Source organism: Rana temporaria, chromosome 7, assembly GCF_905171775.1.
Source record: "Rana temporaria chromosome 7, aRanTem1.1, whole genome shotgun sequence".
NCBI lineage: Eukaryota > Metazoa > Chordata > Amphibia > Anura > Ranidae > Rana > Rana temporaria.
The window spans coordinates 1,639,445-1,657,580 of NC_053495.1; the positions used below are offsets into that span (position 1 = coordinate 1,639,445).

At 51.7% G+C, this 18,136-nt stretch overlaps 1 protein-coding gene across 3 annotated transcripts in view; it reads right to left on the minus strand.

Moving 5' to 3' along the window:
* Positions 1 to 1,087: 1,087 nt before the first annotated feature.
* Positions 1,088 to 18,136, minus strand: part of CNTN4 (contactin 4) — a 221,745-nt gene continuing 204,696 nt past the window's right edge. For 2 of the 3 annotated variants that reach the window (XM_040358652.1, XM_040358651.1), the window contains exons 18-23: positions 15,399 to 15,633; positions 12,634 to 12,749; positions 12,349 to 12,535; positions 9,766 to 9,878; positions 7,681 to 7,849; positions 1,088 to 4,922 (exon numbers count right to left, since the gene is read on the minus strand). In XM_040358652.1, coding sequence (XP_040214586.1) covers positions 4,822 to 4,922; positions 7,681 to 7,849; positions 9,766 to 9,878; positions 12,349 to 12,535; positions 12,634 to 12,749; positions 15,399 to 15,633 — 921 coding nt within the window. In that variant the 3' untranslated portion in view covers positions 1,088 to 4,821. Of the gene's footprint in view, positions 4,923 to 7,669; positions 7,850 to 9,765; positions 9,879 to 12,348; positions 12,536 to 12,633; positions 12,750 to 15,398; positions 15,634 to 18,136 lie in introns of all 3 variants that reach the window. The other variant, XM_040358653.1, reaches the window with a different exon arrangement.

The following is an 18,136-nucleotide window of genomic DNA, read 5'->3' on the forward strand; positions in this document are numbered from 1 at the left end:
CCAAACTGGTTAACCCATGTCTTTATGGAGCTGGTTCAAACTGGTCAACCCATGTCTTTATGGAGCTGTTCCAAACTGGTCAACCCATGTCTTTATGGAGCTGTTCCAAACTGGCCAAACCAGGTCTTTATGGGGCTGGTCCAAACTGGCCAAACCAGGTCTTTATGGAGCTGGTTCAGACTGGTCACCCCATGTCTTTATGGAGCGGGTCCAAACTGGTTAACCCATGTCTTTATGGAGCTGGTTCAAACTGGTTAACCCATGTCTTTATGAAGCTGGTCCAAACAGGTCAACCCATGTCTTTATGGAGCTGGTTCAAACTGGTCAACCCATTTCTTTGTGTAGTTTGTCAAAACTGGTCACACCATGTCTTTATGGAGCTGGCTTTGTACACGGGTGGGTGGGGGGGTCACAGTCACGTGGAACAGAAAATGTCTACAATGTCTTGTCATACGATGGAGTATTACCAGGACCCTTCACTGGAGAGACCGAAATTTCATCATTTGGAGGGGAATCCACATACTTGTGCCCATATAATGTACTTATTTTTTGGTTCATTCCAAAATCTAAAAGGAACCTTAGACACTTCAAAAAAATTACATTCAAAACTTGAGTAAGCCAGCCCCCCTCCCCCACTCCCCACTTTATCCACAGATTGCTGGTGTTTTTAGAATACCTTATCCTAAACCGGGGATTTCGCCAGTGATCGATTCTCAATTCCGCCCACCTAACTCAAACTGCGCTCCCCCTGATTAGTCAGAAGGAAATGTCTCGCCCGGCCCCTTTTTTACCCTCTCCAGAGTGTACAGGAAGTCCCGGCCAGACATTTCCACTCCATTTTAATGCAAGGGACTGCTGGAAAAATAATGTAGCATCTGAAATAGGATACATTGATTAGTATTGCTGAAATATTGGCAATATTAGCTGATTGATTTTACTTGTTGCACTAATATAAAATATTTTCTCACAATAACTTAAAGAAACGCACACCCTGAATTCATATCTTGTACCAAAATGGGTAGAATATGCTCTGCCACCAAGTGCTGCCAAGACTCACCACCACCACCAAGAAAACACCAACAATTCGTTTGCCGCTGAGGTCTCGGTATTCTTTATATCGGGGAGGTGAAACTGAAGCCGTGTCTTATTTTTTTGGAACATTTTCTGTGAAAGAAACACTCCACTTAACAATATTCCAAAATGGCCGCCTAACCGAACCCAACTATACAACTTTCTGCTGAAACAAAAGTACCCATGCCACCAACTGCCAGGCACATGTGGAAGAATGTGAATTGTTGCTCCTGTGTGTGGCCACTCTTCATACTTAGCATATCACAGATGAGAAAACAAGAGAACCCCTCAGATCCCCAGTGATTACAATGGCTGCTTATTTAAAAAAAAAAATATCTTGCTTTCAAGTAAGGCTGGTGATACAAAATTCTGCATTTTTCATATTGGGTGGAGTTCAACAGATGACAACAATTCGGGAACCTCTGAAAAAAAAAAATCTACGTACATACAATCATTTTTATATGAACCCCGATGCATATCTCATTTCCAACCATCTTCTATGCATAATGTACATTATATCGCCCATAAGAACCTTTTATATAGTCTCTATATTATAGATATATATATATATTTATATTAAAAACTCTGATTTGGATATTTAACAAAATTCATTATGTAAGGGTATATTTTATAAATATATTAGAGGTTTTAATTGATTTTTGATTGTTTACAACCAAGATATGAGATGAGGAACATAGCTTAACTGTCTTCTCCAATTGGATTGGACGACAAAAATGGATGGCAGTCTCGCCTCAGTTAAGCCGATGTTTATATTTGAAACCTTTGACCTTCGAAAAAAGGCCTGGAGAGTCATCTGCAACGGGAGCCTTACTCAGGGTTTATATAATATCCAATATCCTACATCTTAACCGCTAAAAGGTGAGAACATGAAGCTTTTCTAATGGTCCTTCAAAATATAAAAAATAAAAGTGTTCTAATTGGTGCTTACTTCCTGTAGAGATGAGATCAAGACTAAAACTCATAAACATATTGGAAACTCTGCTTCCAAAAAAAAAATGATATTAAACTGATCTTACATATGAAGGCAGGTCCCTATCTGCTCTTCAACCGCAAACATCACAATCTCTTGTAGGCTAGAAAAAGTCAGAACTCTAACTCGTCGTCCATAAGAAACCTTAGGGTATTGTCCTTGGAGAACTTCAACCTCAAGCAATGTCCATAAGAAACCTAGGAGTATTATCCTTAGACAACTTCAACCTCGAACAATGTCCATAAGAAACCTAAGGGTATTGTCCTTGGAGAACTTCAACCTCAAGCGATGTCCATAAGAAACCTAAGAGTATTATCCTTAGACAACTTCATTGCTTGTGGTTGAAGTTGTCTCTGCTTCCAAAGAAAATGATTTTAAACGGATCTTAATCAGTCTTGTAACATACGAAGGCAGGTCCCTATCTACTCTTCAACCACAAACATCACAATCTCCTGTAGGCTAGAAAAACTCAAAACTACAACTCGTCGTCAATAAAAAACCTTAGGGTATTGTCCTTGGACAACTTTGACCACATGCGATGTCTATAAGAAACCTAAGAGTATTATCCTTAGACAACTTCAACCACAAACAATGTCCATAAGAAACCTTAAGGTAATGTCCATGGACACCTTCAACCATTAGCAATGTCCATAGAAGACACTGTCGTCTAGTTACTCTTCACACAAGACTGGAAAGCCATTTGCTGCCTATAGAAAATAATGATACCCTCTGGTCACCGTCCAAAAAACAAACTACCTTTATTTCCTCTTTAAACTGTCAACAAGATCTTCGTAATCTACCAAAAGTAATTTCTTCAACTCAGCATTGTCCTTGGACAACCTAAACCATTGTCCATACCAAGTTGTTTTTTATTGAGGTGATACCGTCTACTAGCCACTCTTCACATAAGACGGGAACGTCACTTTCTGCCTATAGAAAATAAGGAGATATTCGAGTCACTGTCCAAAATACGCTACCATTCCCTCTACAGGGTCATGTCTTCAACAAGATATCCATAAGAGGTTCTCCATATGAGTTCAATGGCTATCAAGCTTCTTTCATTTCTGTCCATAAAAGATGAAGACTTATTAATGTTCACAGGACATCACCTTTAGATAAAGTTCATAAAATATTAAGGCTTTCCATGTCCCTATTTCTAAAAATTAATTCAGAAGATCTCAAAGAAAGGGACCTGCCGCTGAATGACCCATAAAAGATGGACATCTTCTTCTCACTGCCCAAAGAAAAATCCAAAACTTCTCTTCACCCTTCATGGAATCAAGAGCTCGTCCATTTACAAGGTCTAGTCCTCACAAATTGCATAATATCAAGTCCGAGATCCCTTGCAGTGCCACCTCAGTGATATCAGGTATAATCTTGGATCCAGTATCTCCTGGAACATCTCAAGGATCTCAGGTATAATCTTGGATCCAGTATCTCCTGGAACATCCCAAGGATCTCAGGTATAATCTTGGATCCAGTATCTCCTGGAACATCTCAAGGATCTCAGGTATAATCTTGGATCCAGTATCTCCTGGAACATCCCAAAGATATCAGGTATTTACTTTGGATCCAGTATCTCCTGGAACATCTCAAAGATCTCAGGTATAATCTTGGATCCAGTATCTCCTGGAACATCTCAAAGATATCAGGTATAATCTTGGATCCAGTATCTCCTGGAACATCTCAAAGATCTCAGGTATAATCTTGGATCCAGTATCTCCTGGAACATCTCAAAGATCTCAGGTATAATATTGGATCCAGTATCTCCTGGAACATCTCAAAGATCTCAGGTATAATCTTGGATCCAGTATCTCCTGGAACATCTCAAAGATCTCAGGTATAATCTTGGATCCAGTATCTCCTGGAACATCTCAAAGATCTCAGGTATAATCTTGGATCCAGTATCTCCTGGAACATCTCAAAGACCTCAGGTATAATCTTGGATCCAGTATCTCCTGGAACATCTCAAAGATCTCAGGTATAATCTTGGATCCAGTATCTCCTGGAACACCACTTTGATGTTACCAGCCAACAGTCCAAAGACACTCTTTCTGGAATGAAAATGGAAATGACTGATGAAAGCCAAGATGGTGGAGTGACTGAAACTTAGGGGCTTCATACCGGTTGAATGTCATAAAACCCATGAGTAAAACAACCAGCCAAAGATGACAAAGACCTTCCAACAAACCATATTTTTTGTTTTCTGTTGAATTATGAAGACCTTCCAAAAGTCCATTTCCAAAAAAAGTCTTGTCCCCCCCGGACCCCCATTCCAGCCTACGCCGACTTCTTCAAAGGTCCAGAGAATGGCGTTGAGGAATTGCTCTTGTGACGCCAATAGTTGGGTTCAGGATATGTGACATAGAAATAGATTACAATCTATAAAATATTATAGTCCTGGGTAATTAATCGTTACATAAGGAGAGGAAGGACAGAAAAGATTTGAATGACACCTGCAGCATTTTACAGCAAAAAACGTAGATATCTACATCATGTTAACCTTAAAAAACTCTATAAAACACTAGATATTAATAATAAAAAATATGCATATACGGCATGTAAACTGCTTTGGTAACATCGTATTCCAGATGTCGTCAGTGCATAAGAATCCTCCCCCAGGAGAGGAGAGGAGGAAGCTCAATAAGCTGAGGGCTATCTCCGGATATTCCTACGGAGCCGTCGCTGTGTGGCGGAGAATCGCGGTCCACCGTCCGAGAGTAAGTAGGGAGTCTCTGGGGGATGTGGCAGGCTCGAGGTCATAAACTGGAGCGCGCAGTGAGGGAGATCATTAAGGTGCTGATGGCAGATAAAGTGCAGGCATTTGACGTGGAAGCACCTGATCCTTGTGCGTAGGCATCTGCAAGACAGAAAAATGGAGGAAAATTGTTTTTTTTTTTGAGGAGAAGCCACCCGCTAGCGATGTAAACAACCTGAACATCGCTCATTATACAAATCTCAAGTAAATGATTGCTTTGAAAAGCGTTTCCTATATATCCTAGACAATCTTTTTGTGATTGATCTATAATTGTCCTGGTTTACCTCTGGGAAGGCAAATTACCGTGCATATGCCTGTCATAACAAATTGAAGGCGACAATCACAGAGAAGCGGAAGAATTCCGATGTGAAGACTGGCGGGATCTACAAAGTCTGCTCATCTATGGCCTACCTGGCATTAGAACCCGGGGTCAGTACTAGATGACACATAAATGAGATCATAGCAGTCTCTACTACTTCTGGGGTGTGACCCAACAGTTTAGGGGTGCAGGACCAGTGGACGTATCCTCCATGGGTGCAAGGTGTGCACCCCAAGGGAGGAGCCCATTGTGCCCTCACACGTTGCACCACATAGGGACATGCCATTGGAGTCTCTGTCTATGCTGCAGCTGTGATTGTCACTCGCAGTCATGGCGGAGATCCACCCGGTGCTGAATCCAGTACATATTTCCCTGGTACTTGTTCCACGGAGTCAACGTGATAACAACGATTTCAAACCCTGACAAAGGAGTGTGATGACCCCTGAACCGTGTGGGCTGTTTCATGTGATCATATGATGAATATTTAAAGTGACTTGGACTCTTTAACATTTGGTTTAGGGCTGCTGTGGTGTTTTTACACTGGGGGTCACATTCTTGGTCTCTACACTACAAAGAAGTGACGTCTGGAGACTGAAGGCCCTGAGATATGGAAACACCCAGAGAATAGAAACCCTGAGATATAGGGAAACCCAGAGCCTGGAAACTCTGAGATATGGAAAGACCCAGAGATATGGGGAGACCCAGAGAATGGAGACCCTGAGATATTGGGGAGACCCAGAGCCTGGAGACCCTGAGATATGGGGAGACCCAGAGATATGGGGAGACCCAGAGAATGGAGACCCTGAGATATGGGGAGACCCAGAGAATGGAGACCCTGAGATATGGGGAGACCCAGAGATATGGGGAGACCCAGAGAATGGAGACCCTGAGATATTGGGGAGACCCAGAGCCTGGAGACCCTGAGATATGGGGAGACCCAGAGATATGGGGAGACCCAGAGAATGGAGACCCTGAGATATGGGGAGACCCAGAGAATGGAGACCCTGAGATATGGGGAGACCCAGAGATATGGGGAGACCCAGAGAATGGAGACCCTGAGATATGGGGAGACCCAGAGAATGGAGACCCTGAGATATGGGGAGACGCAGAGAATGGAGACCCTGAGATATGGGGAGACCCAGAGATATGGGGAGACCCAGAGATATGGGGAGACCCAGAGATATGGGGAGACCCTGAGATATGGGGAGACCCAGAGACTGGAGACCCAGAGATATGGGGAGACCCAGAGATATGGGGAGACCCAGAGAATGGAGACCCAGAGATATGGGGAGACCCAGAGATATGGGGAGATGCAGAGCCTGGAGACCCTGAGATATGGGGAGACCCAGAGATATGGGGAGACCCAGAGAATGGAGACCCAGAGATATGGGGAGACCCAGAGAATGGAGACCCAGAGATATGGGGAGACCCAGAGATATGGGGAGATGCAGAGCCTGGAGACCCTGAGATATGGGGAGACCCAGAGACTGGAGACCCGGAGATATGGGGAGACCCAGAGATATGGGGAGACCCAGAGCCTGGATACCCTGAGATATGGGGAGACCCAGAGACTGGATACCCTGAGATATGGGGAGACCCAGAGACTGGAGACCCAGAGAGATGGGGAGACCCAGAGACTGGAGACCCTGAGATATGGGGAGACGCAGAGCCTGGAGACCCTAAAATATGGGGAGACCCAGAGCCTGGAGACCCTGAGAAATGGGGAGACCCAGAGACTGGAGACCCAGAGACTGGAGACCCAGAGAGATGGGGAGACCCAGAGACTGGAGACCCTGAGATATGGGGAGACGCAGAGCCTGGAGACCCTAAAATATGGGGAGACCCAGAGCCTGGAGACCCTGAGATATGGGGAGACCCAGAGACTGGGGACCCGGACATATGGGGAGACCCAGAGACTGGAGACCCTGAGATATGGAAAGACCCAGAGAATGTAGACCCTGAGATATGGGGAGACCCAGAGCCTGGAGACCCTGAGATATGGGGAGACCCAGAGACTGGAGACCCCAAGATATGGGGAGACCCAGAGACTGGAGACCCTGAAATATGGAGAGACCCAGAGAATGGAGACCCCGAGATATGGAGAGACACAGAGAATGGAGACCCTGAGATATGGGGAGACCCAGAGCCTTGAGACCCTGAGATATGGAAAGACCAAGAGAATGGAGACCCTGAGATATGGGGAGACGCAGAGAATGGAGACCCTGAGATATGGGGAGACCCAGAGACTGGATACCCGGACATATGGAGAGACCCAGAGCCTGGAGACCCTGAGATATGGGGAGACCCAGAGCCTGGAAACCCTGAGATATGGAAAGACCCAGAGAATGGAGACTCTGAGATATGGAAAGACCCAGAGACTGGAGACCCCGAGATATAGGGAGACGCAGAGACTGGGGACCCTGAGATATGGAGACAGAAGACCATGAGATATGGGGAAAACCGGAGACCCAAAAACACTAAGATATATGGAGACCCAGAGACTGGAGACCCTGAGACCCTTTGTTCTCACCGACCACTCACTGGATATCCGAGGAATGCGGATTGGTTCGCTGCTTCTGCCCTCTCCTCCATCACTGATTGGTCGGATCTCAATGACGTAATCCTCGTCGTAGGGAAGGGACAGTTCCACTGAGGTCTGATTGGTCTCGATCATGGTGGCTCCAGCCTGGCGGTTCCACCGATAGAAGACCTACAATAATAATAAGATGAAGTCACACCGAGGAGAAGAAAAAGTCCAGACAAATTTCCACCAATTTCCTTATTCTGTGATTGGCGCAGTGAAAAATCCAGGCTGTGGCCCCTGGTTTAACCCCCGCCCCCCAGGGGAACAGAGCACCCTCCTTCCCACAAACTGGAGCATGAGGAGGGGGCACTGTGATAAAAAGGGGGGCTGTACTGTAACTGTGCCCCTTTACAGTGGCATATCACGGGGTTACTCGGAAGTGTCGGTTATCAGTTTTCCTCTATTCACTCTGACAGGGGGAGATATCAGTGCAGCCCCATGAGCGATTCCCACCAGTGTCCACCTGTGATGCCAATCGGTACCCATCAGAAATGCCTGTCAGTGTCTCCTCATCAATGCTGCCTATCAGTGCCGCCCATCAGTGCCCATCATTGTCCATCAGTGCCACCTATCAGTGCCCACCAGTGCTGCATATCAGTGCCAATCAGCTTTGCCTATCAGTCCCCATCATTGTCCATTAGTGCCACCTATAAGTGCTCATAAAGGCTGCCCATCAGTGCCACCTATCAGTGCCCACCAATGCTGCATATCAGTGCCAATCAGTTTTGCCTATCAGTGCCCATCAGCGCCGTTTATCTGTGCCCATCAGCACTGCATATCGGTACCACCTATCAGTGCCCATCAATGCCGCCTATTAGTGCCACCTCATCATTGGAGGAGAAAACGTTGGCCTAGATTCAACAAGCAATTGCGTCTGCGTAACCATAGTTACACAGCGCAATTGCTTAGTTGCGCCGGCGTATCGAATGCTCCTGATTCAGGAACCTCGTTACGCCGACTGCAGCCTAAGATATGTGCGGCATAAGGCTTCTTACGCCGTCGTATCTTAGGCTGCATTCTTACGATGGCCGCTAGGTGGCGTTCCCGTAGTGGTCAGCGTAGAGTATGCAAATTGCATACTAACGCCGATTCACAACCGTACGCGCGCCCTGCGTACGCAGTTTAGGTCGTTTGCGTTCGTTGGTTTCTGCGTAAGGCTGCTCATGCTATTAGCAGGGGCAGCCAATGCTACGTATACCCGTCGTTCCCGCATCGCGATTTTGAAAAATTATGTCGTTTGCGTAAGTGAATCGTGAATGGCGCTGGACGCCATTTACGTTCAAGTTAAAGCAAATGATGTCCTTGCGACGTCATTTGCCGCAATGCACGTCGGGAACGTTTCCCGACGGAGCATGCGCACTACGTTCGGCGCGGGAACGCGCCTAATTTAAATGATCCGCGCCCCCTATGGGATCATTTAGCTTACGCCGGGCATTTTTCAGGAGCGCACACGCAAATTACGGAGCTACTGCTCCGTGAATCAAGCGTAGCGCAGGTAATTTACGGAGGCGCAGCGTTAAAACGGTACGCTGCGCCTCCGTAAGAAATGCGCAAATCTACCTGAATCTACCCCGTTCTTATTTACAACATTTTTTTATGAGGAAAACCTTTTTTCCCAATATTTTTGGTATTTTTGTTTAGCAACAATAGATCCCCTCCCCCCCTCAGTGGTAATTAAATATCACCAAAAGAAAATTGTATCTAAAAAAAACAATGATAAAAATGTCATCTGTGTACGATGTCACATGACTGTGTGATTGTCATTCAAAGTGTGAGAGCGCTGAAAGCTGGAAATTGGCCTGGGCAGGAAGGGGGGTAAAAGTGCCCGGTATTGAAGGGGTTTAAGATACGAAACGTTTCAGAGAAGTTCCCTAGAGGTGGAGGACAGGAAGCTGCGGGGAGTCGGTGTCAGGGCGCGGACGGCCGCCATTCCGTTGAAAAGAACAACCGACGCGTTTCGTGACTGCGGCCCGGTGGCGTCTCAGGGCCGAGTCCCGGCAAAGGCCGATCACGTCCAGGAGGAGATTACGGTCCGCACTTACCCGGTAACCTCTGACCTCGGACTCGTCCTCCTGCGCCGTCACCTGATCCCAGTTCAGGATAATCTTGGAGTTGGAAGAGTTCCAGACGATGTTTCCCGGCGGCTGACTCGGAGCTGCAAGAGAGAAAAAGAGAGTCTCAGAGGAAAGAGAGTCACAGACGGGAATTCTGGGGCAGCCAATAACAATTTGGTTCAGCCCACAGGAAGTGACATCAACACCAGATTTCTGGCAGGATCAACAGGCATGCGATGTAATTGTTCTGAATGCGGCACTCTGAACCGGAGAGATACAAAATGTTACATTGTTGTTGTATTTGGGTTTCCATTACACTTTATAGAAGATAAAAGCCCCTCCCCCTGTTAAATGCTGCGTCCCGATCGTTCTGCTTCCCCTCCGTACATTTTCCGATCGTTCTCCATCTCAACACCTTGCTACTAGCCTGGAGCCACTATCCGGACCCCACACCCGATATCCTGGAGCCGCTGCCCAGACCCCACACCCGCTAGCCTGGAGCCACTGCCCAGACCCCACACCCGCTAGCCTGGAGCCGCCGCCCAGACCCCACACCCGCTAGCCTGGAGCCGCTGCCCGGACCCCACACCCGCTAGCCTGGATCCGCTGCCCGGACCCCACACCCGCTAGCCTGGAGCCACTTCCCAGACCCCACACCCGCTAGCCTGGAGCCGCTGCCCGGACCCCACACCCGCTAGCCTGGAGCCGCTTCCCAGACCCCACACCCGCTAGCCTGGAGCCGCTGCCCGGACCCCACACCCGCTAGCCTGGAGCCGCTGCCCGGACCCCTCACCCGCTAGCCTGGAGCCGCTGCCCGGACCCCTCACCCGCTAGCCTGGAGCCACTGCCCGGACCCCACACCCGCTAGCCTGGAGCCGCTGCCCGGACCCCACACCCGCTAGCCTGGAGCCGCTGCCTGGACCCCGCACCCACTACTAGCCTGGAGCCACTGCCCAGACCCCACACCCGCTAGCCTAGAGCCGCTGCCCAGACCCCACACCCGCTACTAGCCTGGAGCCACTGCCCGGACCCCACACCCGCTAGCCTGGAGCCGCTGCCTGGACCCCGCACCCACTACTAGCCTGGAGCCACTGCCCAGACCCCACACCCGCTACTAGCCTGGAGCCACTGCCCAGACCCCACACCCGCTAGCCTGGAGCCACTGCCCGGACCCCACACCCGCTAGCCTGGAGCCGCTGCCTGGACCCCGCACCCACTACTAGCCTGGAGCCACTGCCCAGACCCCACACCCGCTAGCCTAGAGCCGCTGCCCAGACCCCACACCCGCTACTAGCCTGGAGCCGCTGCCCAGACCCCACACCCGCTAGCCTGGAGCCGCTGCCCGGACCCCACACCCGCTAGCCTGGAGCCGCTGCCTGGACCCCGCACCCACTACTAGCCTGGAGCCACTGCCCAGACCCCACACCCGCTAGCCTAGAGCCGCTGCCCAGACCCCACACCCGCTACTAGCCTGGAGCCGCTGCCCAGACCCCACACCCGCTACTAGCCTGGAGCCGCTGCCCAGACCCCACACCCGCTACTAGCCTGGAGCCGCTGCCCAGACCCCACACCCGCTACTAGCCTGGAGCCGCTGCGCAGACCCCACACCCGCTAGCCTGGAGCCGCTGCGCAGCCCCCACACCCGCTAGCCTGGAGCCACTGCCCAGCCCCCACACCCGCTAGCCTGGAGCCGCCGCCCAGACCCCACACCCGCTAGCCTGGAGCCGCCGCCCAGACCCCACACCCGCTAGCCTGGAGCCGCTGCCCAGACCCCACACCCGCTAGCCTGGAGCCGCTGCCCGGACCCCACACCCGCTAGCCTGGAGCCGCTGCCCGGACCCCACACCCGCTAGCCTGGAGCCACTTCCCAGACCCCACACCCGCTAGCCTGGAGCCGCTGCCCGGACCCCACACCCGCTAGCCTGGAGCCGCTTCCCAGACCCCACACCCGCTAGCCTGGAGCCGCTGCCCGGACCCCACACCCGCTAGCCTGGAGCCGCTGCCCGGACCCCTCACCCGCTAGCCTGGAGCCGCTGCCCGGACCCCTCACCCGCTAGCCTGGAGCCGCTGCCCGGACCCCTCACCCGCTAGCCTGGAGCCGCTGCCCGGACCCCTCACCCGCTAGCCTGGAGCCGCCGCCCAGACCCCACACCCGCTAGCCTGGAGCATGGAAACTTCCAGGACATGGAACCTCCCTGAACATGGAACCTCCCTGAACATGGGACCTCTCAGGACATGGAACCTCTCAGGACATGGAACCTCTCAGGACACGGAACCTCTCAGGACATGGAACCTCCCTGAACATGGAACCTCTCAGGACACGGAACCTCCCTGAACACGGAACCTCTCAGGACATGGAACCTCTCAGGACATGGAACCTCTCAGGACATGGAACCTCATTGAACATGGAACCTCCCTGAACACGGAACCTCACTGAACATGGAACCTCTCAGGACATGGAACCTCTCAGGACATGGAACCTCTCAGGACATGGAACCTCCCTGAACATGGAACCTCTCAGGACACGGAACCTCCCAGAGAGGGCGGACAGTTTGGCGGTGGGTCACTCACGTGGTTTTCTGGTGGTCACATTGGCGGTAGGGCTGGCGGGGCCGGTGCCCGCGCTGTTGTACGCCCGCACATTCAGGTAGTAGAGGGTGTGGCCCTGTAGATGGCTGAGTTTGGTGGACGTTTGGTTTCCCAGAGTTCGTAGTTTGCGTGCGCTTTGCTCCTTCTCGTTTCGTTTCCAAAACCGAACCTGGGGGACAAGTGAAGGGTGACGGGGGTCAGTGATGAGCCAATCAATGGTTGGGATCGGTTGGTGGGGGAGAAAAATAATCGGGTCCATATCCTCACCTCATATCCCTGGATTCTCCCTTTGCTGAGCGTACTCGGTACCGGAATCCAGGACACCTCCATGTCCCAGGCAGTCAGGCTCCGGGCCACAACCCCCGCAGGGGCCCGACTTGGCTCTACACAAGAGATGGAGACACATTCAGAGCCGAGCCCACAGAGGGGAGGAGCCAAGACTAAAATCCCTACAGACATTAACACTGCCTCCCCCCCATTATACAACTAGATACACCCCCCCCCCATTATACAACTAGATACACCCCCCCCATTATATACAACTAGATACACCCCCCCCATTATACAACTAGATACACCCCCCCCATTATACAACTAGATACACCCCCCCATTATACACAACTAGATACACCCCCCATTATATACAACTAGATACACCCCCCCATTATACACAACTAGATACACCCCCCATTATATACAACTAGATACACCCCCCCATTATATACAAATAGAGACACCCCCCCCCATTATACAACTAGATACACCCCCCTATTATATACAACTAGATACACCCCCCTATTATATACAACTAGATACACCCCCCATTATATACAACTAGATACCCCCCCCCCCATTATATACAACTAGATACACCCCCCATTATATACAACTAGATACACCCCCCATTATACAACTAGATACACCCCCCCCATTATATACAACTAGATACACCCCCCCCCATTATACAACTAGATACACCCCCCCCATTATATACAACTAGATACACCCCCCCATTATACAACTAGATACACCCCCCCCATTATACACAACTAGATACACCCCCCCATTACACAACTAGATACACCCCCCATTATATACAACTAGATACACCCCCCCATTATACACAACAAGATACAACCCCCCATAATACAACTAGATACACCCCCCCCATTATATACAACTAGATACACCCCTCCATTATACACAACTAGATACACCCCTCCATTATACACAACTAGATACACCCCCCCCCATTATATACAACTAGATACACCCCCCCCATTATATACAACTAGATACACCCCCCCATTATATACAACTAGATACACCCCCCCATTATATACAACTAGATACACCCCTCCATTATACACAACTAGATACACCCCTCCATTATACACAACTAGATACACCCCCCCCCATTATATACAACTAGATACACCCCCCCCCCATTATACACAACTAGATACACCCCCCCATTATACAACTAGATACACCCCCCCCCATTATATACAACTAGATACACCCCCCCATTATACAACTAGATACACCCCCCATTATATACAACTAGATACACCCCCCCATTACACAACTAGATACACCCCCCATTATATACAACTAGATACACCCCCCCCCCATTATATACAACTAGATACACCCTCCTATTATACACAACTAGATACACCCCCCCCATTATACACAACTAGATACACCCCCCATTATATACAACTAGATACACCCCCCATTATATACAACTAGATACACCCCCCCCATTATATACAACTAGATACACCCCCCCATTATACAACTAGATACACCCCCCCCATTACACAACTAGATACACCCCCCATTATACAACTAGATACACCCCCCCCCCATTACACAACTAGATACACCCCCCCCATTACACAACTAGATACACCCCCCCCATTATATACAACTAGATACACCCCCCCATTATACACAACAAGATACAACCCCCCATTATATACAACTAGATACACCCCTCCATTATACACAACTAGATACACCCCCCCTCAACAGCCAATAACAGAGAAGAAGACCTCAACAGCCAATCACAGAGAAGAAGACCTCAACAGCCAATCACAGAGAAGAAGACCTCAACTGCAAATCACAGAGAAGAAGACCTCAACAGCCAATCACAGAGAAGAAGACCTCAACGACCAATCACAGAGAAGAAGACCTCAACAGCCAATCACAGAGAAGAAGACCTCCATAGCCAATCACAGAGAAGTAGACCTCAACAGCCAATCACAGAGAAGTAGACCTCAACAACCAATCACAGAGAAGAAGACCTCAACGGCCAATCACAGAGAAGAAGTCCTCAACAGCCAATCACAGAGAAGAAGACCTCAACAGCCAATCACAGAGAAGAAGATCTCAACAGCCAATCACAGAGAAGATCTCAACAGCCAATCACAGAGAAGAAGACCTCCATAGCCAATCACAGAGAAGAAGACCTCAGCAGCCAATCACAGAGAAGAAGACCTCAACGGCCAATCACAGAGAAGAAGACCTCAACAGCCAATCACAGAGAACAAGAACTCAACAGCCAATCACATAGAAGAAGACCTCAACAGCCAATCACAGAGAAGAAGACCTCAACAGCCAATCACAGAGAAGAAGACCTCAACAGCCAATCACAGAGAAGAAGACCTCAACAGCAAACCACAGAAAAGTAGATCTCAACAGCCAATCACAGAGAAGAAGACCTCAACAGCCAATCACAGAGAAGAAGACCTCAACGGCCAATCACAGAGAAGGAGACCTCAACGGCCAATCACAGAGAAGGAGACCTCAACGGCCAATCACAGAGAAGAAGACCTCAACAGCAAATCACAGAAAAGTAGATCTCAACAGCCAATCAGAGAGAAGGAGACCTCCATAGCCAATCACATAGAAGAAGACCTCAACGGCCAATCACAGAGAAGGAGACCTCCACAGCCAATCATAGAAAGGATCAGACCCAGGATCATCCAATCACAGCTGAGCTATGCCCTGAGTGGGCCACTTACCTTCCTCGGCAGTGTAGACCACAGTCAGGGGGCTGAAGGGCCCCTCGCCCCGGTTGTTGAAGACCCCGACCTTCACCTCGTAGGGGGAGAAGGATGGAAGACTCTCGTTCCTGTAGACGTAGCGAGCCGCGTCCGCTGAGGCCACAACCGTCTGCATCCAGCTGATGGTTCCGAAGGGCCGGAAAGCCACCACATAGCCGAAGCCTCCACCGTTCTGGTATTCCTCGGGGACCGGCTGGGGGGCCACATATTAGGAGGGTCAGCAGGAATACGGACTTAATACATCAACATGCTAATTACATTTTTATATAGAACCTTTCCATGTTCATTCTAGATCTTATTTTAGGCCCAGTGACATTATCACTGGGTCTCTGTGCTTCTCTACGCAATGCAGACAGATCATGGCTGGTGGGAGGGGCTGGCAGGGGGCGGATCATGGTTGGTGGGAGGGGCTGGCAGGGGGCGGATCATGGCTGGTGGGAGGGGCTGGCAGGGGGCAGATCATGGCTGGTGGGAGGGGCTGGCAGGGGGCAGATCATGGCTGGTGGGAGGGGCTGGCAGGGGGCAGATCATTGCTGGTGGGAGGGGCTGGCAGGGGGCAGATCATGGCTGGTGGGAGGGGCTGGCAGGGGGCAGATCATGGCTGGTGGGAGGGGCTGGCAGGGGGCAGATCATGGCTGGTGGGAGGGGCTGGCAGGGGGCAGATTATGGCTGGTGGGAGGGGCTGGCAGGGGGCAGATCATGGCTGGTGGGAGGGGCTGGCAGGGGGCAGATCATGGCTGGTGGGAGGGGCTGGCAGGGGGCAGATCATGGCTGGTGGGAGGGGCTGGCAGGGGGCGGATCATGGTTGGTGGGAGGGGCTGGCAGGGGGCGGATCATGGCTGGTGGGAGGGGCTGGCAGGGGGCAGATCATGGCTGGTGGGAGGGGCTGGCAGGGGGCAGATCATTGCTGGTGGGAGGGGCTGGCAGGGGGCAGATCATGGCTGGTGGGAGGGGCTGGCAGGGGGCAGATCATGGCTGGTGGGAGGGGCTGGCAGGGGGCAGATCATGGCTGGTGGGAGGGGCTGGCAGGGGGCGGATCATGGCTGGTGGGAGGGGCTGGCAGGGGGCAGATCATGGCTGGTGGGAGGGGCTGGCAGGGGGCAGATCATGGCTGGTGGGAGGGGCTGGCAGGGGGCAGATCATGGCTGGTGGGAGGGGCTGGCAGGGGGCAGATCATGGCTGGTGGGAGGGGTTGGCAGGGGGCAGATCATGGCTGGTGGGAGGGGCTGGCAGGGGGCAGATCATGGCTGGTGGGAGGGGCTGGCAGGGGGCAGATCATGGCTGGTGGGAGGGGCTGGCAGGGGGCAGATTATGGCTGGTGGGAGGGGCTGGCAGGGGGCAGATCATGGCTGGTGGGAGGGGCTGGCAGGGGGCAGATCATGGCTGGTGGGAGGGGCTGGCAGGGGGCAGATCATGGCTGGTGGGAGGGGCTGGCAGGGGGCAGATCATGGCTGGTGGGAGGGGCTGGCAGGGGGCAGATTATGGCTGGTGGGAGGGGCTGGCAGGGGGCAGATCATGGCTGGTGGGAGGGGCTGGCAGGGGGCAGATCATGGCTGGTGGGAGGGGCTGGCAGGGGGCAGATCATGGCTGGTGGGAGGGGCTGGCAGGGGGCAGATCATGGCTGGTGGGAGGGGCTGGCAGGGGGCAGATTATGGCTGGTGGGAGGGGCTGGCAGGGGGCAGATCATGGCTGGTGGGAGGGGCTGGCAGGGGGCAGATCATGGCTGGTGGGAGGGGCTGGCAGGGGGCAGATCATGGCTGGTGGGAGGGGCCGGCAGGGGGCAGATCATGGCTGGTGGGAGGGGGTGGCAGGGGGCAGATTATGGCTGGTGGGAGGGGCTGGCAGGGGGCAGATCATGGCTGGTGGGAGGGGCTGGCAGGGGGCAGATCATGGCTGGTGGGAGGGGCTGGCAGGGGGCAGATCATGGCTGATGGGAGGGGCTGGCAGGGGGCAGATCGTGGTTGGTGGGAGGGGCTGGCAGGGGGCAGATCATGGCTGATGGGAGGGGCTGGCAGGGGGCAGATCGTGGTTGGTGGGAGGGGCTGGCAGGGGGCAGATCGTGGCTGGTGGGAGGGGCTGGCAAGGGGCGGTACACAACTTCCTGGAAACATCCCAGCCCCCCGGCCTTAGTACTCCTCCCCAGAGCCCTCAGTCCTGATGTAAGCAGTGTGAAGAGTAATGCAAAATGGGTGGGTGTCAGTCTGGGGGAGTGGGTGTTCCTAGACAGGCTGTATTAATATAAGATTGGGGGGGGGGGGCTGAAGGTCAGATATAAAACTGAAGGGGGGTCAGAGGTCAGATATAAGACTGAAGGGGGTCGGAGGTCAGATATAAGACAGAAGGGGGGGTCAGATATAAGACTGAAGGGGGGGGTCAGATATAAGACTGAAGGGGGGGTCAGATATAAGACTGAAGGGGGGGTCAGATATAAGACTGAAGGGGGGGTCAGATATAAGACTGAAGGGGGTCGGAGGTCAGATATAAGACTGAAGGGGAATGTAACCTGTGTGGGGGGGGGGGGGCCTGGACTCGTATGGTACAATGTAACATGTGGGGGGGGGGGCTCTGGACTCATAGGATACAATGTAACATGTGGGGGGGGGGCTCTGGACTCATAGGATACAATGTAACATGGGGGGGGGGGGCTCTGGACTCATAGGATACAATGTAACATGTGGGGGGGGGGCTCTGGACTC